The sequence below is a fragment of the Trichechus manatus genome, unplaced genomic scaffold (assembly GCF_000243295.1).
Source record: "Trichechus manatus latirostris isolate Lorelei unplaced genomic scaffold, TriManLat1.0 scaffold00122, whole genome shotgun sequence".
Taxonomy (NCBI): Eukaryota; Metazoa; Chordata; class Mammalia; order Sirenia; family Trichechidae; genus Trichechus; species Trichechus manatus.
In genome coordinates, this window is record NW_004444058.1 from 5,518,753 (window position 1) to 5,525,217 (window position 6,465).

At 47.8% G+C, this 6,465-nt stretch overlaps 1 protein-coding gene across 1 annotated transcript in view; it reads right to left on the minus strand.

Annotated features, from left to right (window-relative positions):
* The window catches only part of NIBAN3 (niban apoptosis regulator 3), a 26,022-nt gene continuing 19,557 nt past the window's right edge, over positions 1 to 6,465 (minus strand). Inside the window, exons 13-15 of the mRNA XM_004384401.2 lie at positions 5,602 to 5,713; positions 1,642 to 1,725; positions 1 to 339 (exon numbers count right to left, since the gene is read on the minus strand). Of these exons, the coding sequence (XP_004384458.1) occupies positions 227 to 339; positions 1,642 to 1,725; positions 5,602 to 5,713 (309 nt within the window). The 3' untranslated portion in view covers positions 1 to 226. The remainder of the gene's footprint in view (positions 340 to 1,641; positions 1,726 to 5,601; positions 5,714 to 6,465) is intronic.

Here is a 6,465-nt window from a genome sequence, read left to right on the forward strand (position 1 = left end):
TTATTTATTTTGTTTTTTTAGTCAACCTGACTCATAGAAGAGTTTTTTATTTTATGAAAATTCCTGGTGTTTGGAAAGGATATGGAGAAAACTCACAAATGCTGCTGGTGGGGGGAATGAGGCTGGGGAGTTAACAAAAGCTTTGAAATATTGCATATGCTTTGGCCCAAAAATTCCACTTGCAGACACTTATCCAATGGAAACAAGGGTGGATGTGGGCAAAGATTCAGCTCCGGAATGTTCTCTCAGGAGGCAGTGGACAGAGTGGCTGGACCTCAGTGCTGGAGCATGGCTGCCTGGGGTAAGTCCATCCCCCTCTCTGAGTCTCAGTTTCCTCATCTGTAAAATGGAAAATGTCATGAGGATGATGTAAATCAGACATGTCTAATATTTGGCATGTAATAAGTGCTCGAATTCTCGACTTCCATGTGGGAAACCCGGGGCTGATTCAGTTCAATGCACCTCATGCACAGCCACCACCTATCTTGCATGTTGCTAGGATGCTTAACAAGTTTCAGTGAAGCTTCCAGACTAAGAGGGACCAGGAAGAAAGACCTGGCAATCTACTTCCAAAAATCAGCCAATGAAAACCCTCTAGATCACAATGTCCCGATCCACAACCAATCATGTGGATGAGCAGAACCAGGCAGCGTTTCATTCGGTTGTGTATGGGGCTGCCATGAGTTGGGGACAGCTAGTAAAAACAACAATGCAATGTAATCAACCAGTCAGTTGAGACCCTACCAGCATGTGGTGGATCCTAAATCAAATCACTTCTGAGTTATAAGAAGAGCAGAACAGACACAGACACACACATGGGAAAAGACAGATGCCTTGTGATGATTGTCTACAAGCTAATGAACCAAGGAAAACCTGAGACTACCGACAAGGAGACAAGGAAGGAATCGACACAGCCAAGACCCTGATTTGGACTTCTAGCCTCCAGAATCGTGAGACACTAAATTTCTGTTCTTTAAAGCCACGCACATGTAGTATTTCTGTTACAGCAGCCCTAGGAGACAGACAGAGACGGAGCTATGAGCCCTTCCGGAGTCCTGCCTCTGCCCCTCATTCTGAGCACCAGATTATGGACATCTTGCCCACGGGTCTGGCTTCCAGCTGGACCAGTCGTTTCTGCCCGTTTCTGCACGATGTCCATCTCCAGAGCTGGAGCCTAGCAGCCCAGCCCAGCCTCCCTCAACCTCTTCAACAGGGAGCTCCCTGCAGGCCAGAAGCCAGTGAGACCACCCAGGCCCTGAGCCTTTGCCAACTGCAAACCAAAGGCTTCCATCCCTACTCTCTCCCCTTAATGTTGGGAACAGGAAGGAGCTGCTGGTAGAAGCCCCATCCAGTCCTAGCAAGACAAGACAGGATACAAATTCATCACCACCTCAGCTCCCAACAGGTGAGCTCTCATGAATATCAGACCTGGGTTTACAGGGTGCCTCCACGGCTCAAACACACTCCATAGCTCCCCATTGCCCTTGTTTGCCACAAGCTTGGGCAGCCCAGCTAGGGCAGGAAACAAGGTACATGTTGTTCCATCCTTGAACCTATACCCGCAACCACCCCGTACCCCCACACAAGCCCCCCACCCCCCAGAGATTCACTGGCACAGCCCATGGACATGGGGGCCCTCACCTGCTCCGTCCTGGTCCCATGGAGCATCTAAGAAGCCATCTGGAGTGCAGGACACGTCACTTGCACCGAGGGCCTTTTTCAGTTCTGAAACAAGACATAAGCCCATGGACCCGCTTGAGAAAGCCCAGGCATCAAAGTGGCGAGTGGTTAAGAGCTTGGCTGCCAACCAAAAGGCTGGCAGTTTGAATCCACCAGCTGCTCCTTGGAAACCCTATGGCGCAACTTCTACTCTATCTTATAAGGTCGCTATGAGTTGGAATCTCCTCCTCTGCAACTGTTTTTTTTTTTGGTTAGGCATCAAAAGGCATACTTGCATTTCCCCAGAGAGGCCACTAGAGGGCAGAGAAAACCAAAACCAAACCCGTTGTCCCCGAGTCATTCTGACTCATAGTGACCCTATGGACAGATTGAACTGCCCCATAGGGTTTCCACGGAGCAGCTGGTGGATTCCAACTGCGGATCTTTTGGTTAGCAGCCTAGCTTTTTACCACTGTGCCACCAGGGCTCTAGAGGGCAGAGGGTGGCAAGAAATGTCTCAACCAAGAATCCTAAAGAAATGCACTCTCTCCCACACCTGTGCCCATGGCAGACATTGCAAGTCAATCCTCACACTCTTCACTGAGCCTGGACACCACCAGGCCCCTCTTCCAACACAGTGCTAGGGGAAGACATCACAAGTCAATGGAAGATGGCGACCCTTAGGGATACATCAAATCTCTAGGGACAGCAACACATTCGGATTACCTGTTTCTGGATTTTACTTTTTCAATCAGAGGATAGGCTTTTTCCATTTAAAATTTCCCCTATTCCGGAGCATTGAGTTTATGTTAATGGTTGTGGAATGATTTGGAAAAGGATAGCAAGAATGAGGGCACAATCTGAAGAAAGTAAGAAATGTCACTGAACTGTACGCGTAGAAATAGTTGAGAAGGCATATGTCTTGTCATGTATATTTTCACCACAATAAAATTAAAAAATATATTTAAAAAAATAAAATAAAATTCCCTCAATCCTAAGGGAACTTACTTCTCGTTTGCTTCCCTCCTGCCGCTACAGACCAAAGACACCCTCACCCTTAGCTCCCTGTCTCTGCGGACCCTTCCATCTCCTGCTTCCTCCTACCTCTCCGACTGCTCCTTTTACGCCCCTTGTTCCTCATATGTCCTTCAAATATGGGCTCTTTGGGACCCCTCCTGGTGTTCCCTCTCCTTTCTCTACACTCTCCCTTGGTTGTGGCCCCCTCTGTGACACCCCTACACCAACAACTCCGGCACTCACCTCAGCCTAACTCCTGGGCTCCATCCCCGTGGCAGCTGCCGCTGCTCAATCCTGTCCTTTGCCCCCAGGACCCTGCCCTCAGCCTCCTCCCTGGCTTCCAGTCTAGCCATGGTTGCCCTCTGCTCACACACCCTCCATGGCTTGCCAGTGCCTGCAAGATAAAGTCTAAACTCATCTTCCTCTCCCCTGCCTTCGCCCAGTTATTCAAGTCCTTACACATCCACCCTGGGTGGCTTCCAGCCTCCTTTCCTCCCGTGGCCCTTCACACCATCAGCGCCCACTACAGTGTTATGGATTGAATTTTTCCCCAAAAAATATGCGTTTGATTCCTAATCCCTATACCTGTGGAAGGGAGCCCTGGCAGCACAGTGGTTGAGTGCTTCGCTGCAAACTGAAAGGTTGGCAGTTCCAATCCACCAGCCACTCCACGGGAGAAAGATGTGGTAGTTTGCTTCCACAATACTGGGGAAGCCAGCACAACTTGTCCAAGGCAAGGTCATGGAAGCTCCACAGACACATCCAAACTCTCTGAGGGACCAAATTACTGGGCTGAGGGCTGTAGCGATTGTGGTCTTGGGGAACATCTAGCTCAACTGGTATAACATAGTTTATAAAGAAAATGTTCTACATTCTTCTTTGGTAAGTAGCGTCTAGGGTCTTAAAAGCCTGTGAGCGGACATAGAAGATACTCCACTAGTCCTACGCCATCTGGAGCAAGAGAGAATGAAGAAAACCAAAGACACAAGGGAAAGATTAGTCCAAAGGACTAATGGACCACAACTACCCATAGCCTCTACCAGACTGAATCCAGCACAACCAGATGGTGTCCCGGTACCACCACTGACTGCTCTGACAGGGACCACAATCGAGGGTCCTGGACAGAGCTGGAGAAAAATGTAGAACAAAATTCTAACTCACAAAAAAAGACCAGACTTACTGGCCTGACAGTGACTAGAGAAACCCCGAGAGTATGGCCCCCGGATGCCCTCTTAGCTCAGTAATGAAGCCACGCCTGAGGTTCACCCTTTAGCCAAAGATCAGACAGGCCCATAATACAAAACGAGATTAAAGGGGCACACCAGCCCCAGGGGCAAGGACTAGGAGGCAGGAGGGGACAAGAAAGCTGGTAATAGGGAACCCAAAGTCGGGAAGCGGAGAGTGTTGACATGTCATGGGGTTGGTAACCAATGTCACAAAACATTATATGCACTAATTATTCAATGAGAAGCCAGTTGTTCTGTAAACCTTCATCTAAAATACAATAAAAAAAAAAAAGCATAAAAAAGATTCCAATTCCATTGCCATCGAGTCAATTCTGACTCATAGCGACCCCATGTGACAGAGTAGAACTGCCTTATAGAGTTTCCAAGGCTGAAATCTTTACAGAAGCAGACTGCCATATCTTTCCCTCTCAGAGCTGCTGGTGGATTTGCACCGCCGACCTTTCGGTTAGCAGCCGAGCACTTTAACAACTGTACCACCAGGGCTCCTCTGCACCACCAGGGATCCCCCATAAAGACTACAGCCTTGGAAACCCTATAGAGCAGTTCTACTCTGTCCTATAGAGTTGCTTTGGGTTGGAATCAACTTGAGGGCAACAGGATACCTGTGGATGTGATCGCTTTTGGGATTAGGGTTTTATTTGTTATGTTAATGAGGCCATCTCAGTGTAGGGTCTGTCATAAACCAATCACTTTTGAGACATAAAAGGAACAGATTAGGAAAAGAAGCAAGGAAGCACAGATGGGAGAAGAAAGGTTCCATGTGAAGATCTCCAAGGAACCGAGGAACAGAGCAGAAAGACAAGGATCTTCCCCCACAGCAGACAGAGAAAACCCTCCCCTAGAGCCGGTGCCCTGAATTCAGACTTCTAGCTTCCTAAACTGTGAAAAAATAAATTTCTGTTCTTTAAAACCATCCACTTATGGTATTTCTGTTACAGCAGCATTATGGAACTGAGGCACGCAGGGACACACTTAGCATTCCCTGAATCACCATGGCACGCTGTTAGTCCCTTCCCTAGGGCACACATCACGGGGCTGCAATTATTTATTCATTTGAACAACCTGGCGTGGCCAGGAAAGAGAAGAGGCATTGTGGGATCCTCTTCCTAGACTAGGAGCTCCTCCAAGAGGTTTGACCCCCTGAGTCTGAAAACTCTGAGGGGGTTTTGCTAGCCCTGAGAAAAGCAATGACTAAATGTACATTTCTAGCCCCATTCTATTTTTCTCTACTTTTTAAACTTGTTCATTTAATTTCAGTTTAAGTAATTCACTTTGGCATCAGCAGTTGATTTAGACTGTTCCTAAGTATCTCACCAGAGAGCAATATTTACAAGGAGAAATCAAAACACCTTATAGTTTTTCTTTCCATCCACCTTTTACATGTCTTATGAATATTGTTGGCCTTAACAAATACTGTTTTCAAGATTTTAAGCTTCTTAATAGGAGGTGGCCCCAGTTTTGTAATTCCACCTCCTTCTTGTGATCCTGGGAACTCCTATGCATCCCTCACGGCCTCACTCAAATGCTCCCTCCTTCAGGACTCCATCACTGACTCTCTGGGATCCCCCACTCTGGGGGTCAAAGGGCAAGCGTTAACAGGAAGTGAGAAGTGATAAGAGCCTTGGTGGGGCTTGGGGGACACAAAGTTCCTCTGAGCCATGGGGGCCCCAGAACTCACCTTGGTCGATCCTCTGCAGCAAGACACCCCGGACGACGTCCTCGTAAATGCCCTCGATAGTCAGGGCCTGGCCACACCCAGAAAGGATGTTCTCCTCATCTTCAGGCAGCTCCTGGAACAGAGGCTGTGAGGGCTGGGTTGCAGGGCGGGGCTCTGGAGGCCCAAGACACAGGTTCAAGCCCCAGTCCTGCCCATATTCGCTGGGGACCTCGGACAATGGTCTTAACTGCTCTCTCTGAGCCTTGGTTTCCTCATACATAAAATGGACTCCATGATCCATATTTCATAGGCTTGCTGTGGGCTGTGAGAGTTCATTTATGTGTCTACTTGGCCAGGCAGTGGTGCCCAGGTGTTTTGTCAAACACTTGTCTAGATGTCGCTGTGAAGGTGTTTTACAGATGTGATAGACATCTACAATCAGTTGACTCTAAGGAGATGACCCTCAAGAATGTGGGTGGGCCTCATCCAATCAGTTGAAGGCCTTAACAGCAAAATGAATATTTCCTGAAGAGAAGGAATTCTGCCTCAAGACTGTACCATACAAATCCTGCTGGAGTTTCTAGCCTGCTGCCTGACCTACAAATTTTGGACTTGCCAACCCTCACAATTGTGTGAGCCAATTCCTTAAAATAAATCTCTCTCTCTCTTTCTATTTATCAAGTATAAAACCAAAAAAAACCAAACGCGCTGCCTTCAAGTTGATTCCAACTCATAGCAACCCTATAGGACAGAGTAGAACTGCTCCACAGGGTTTCCAAGGAGAGCCTGGTGAATTTGCACTGCCGACCTTTTGGTTAGCAGCTGAACTCTTAACCACTACACCACCAGGGTTTCCTCTAAAGTATATATATTTAAAAAAAAAAA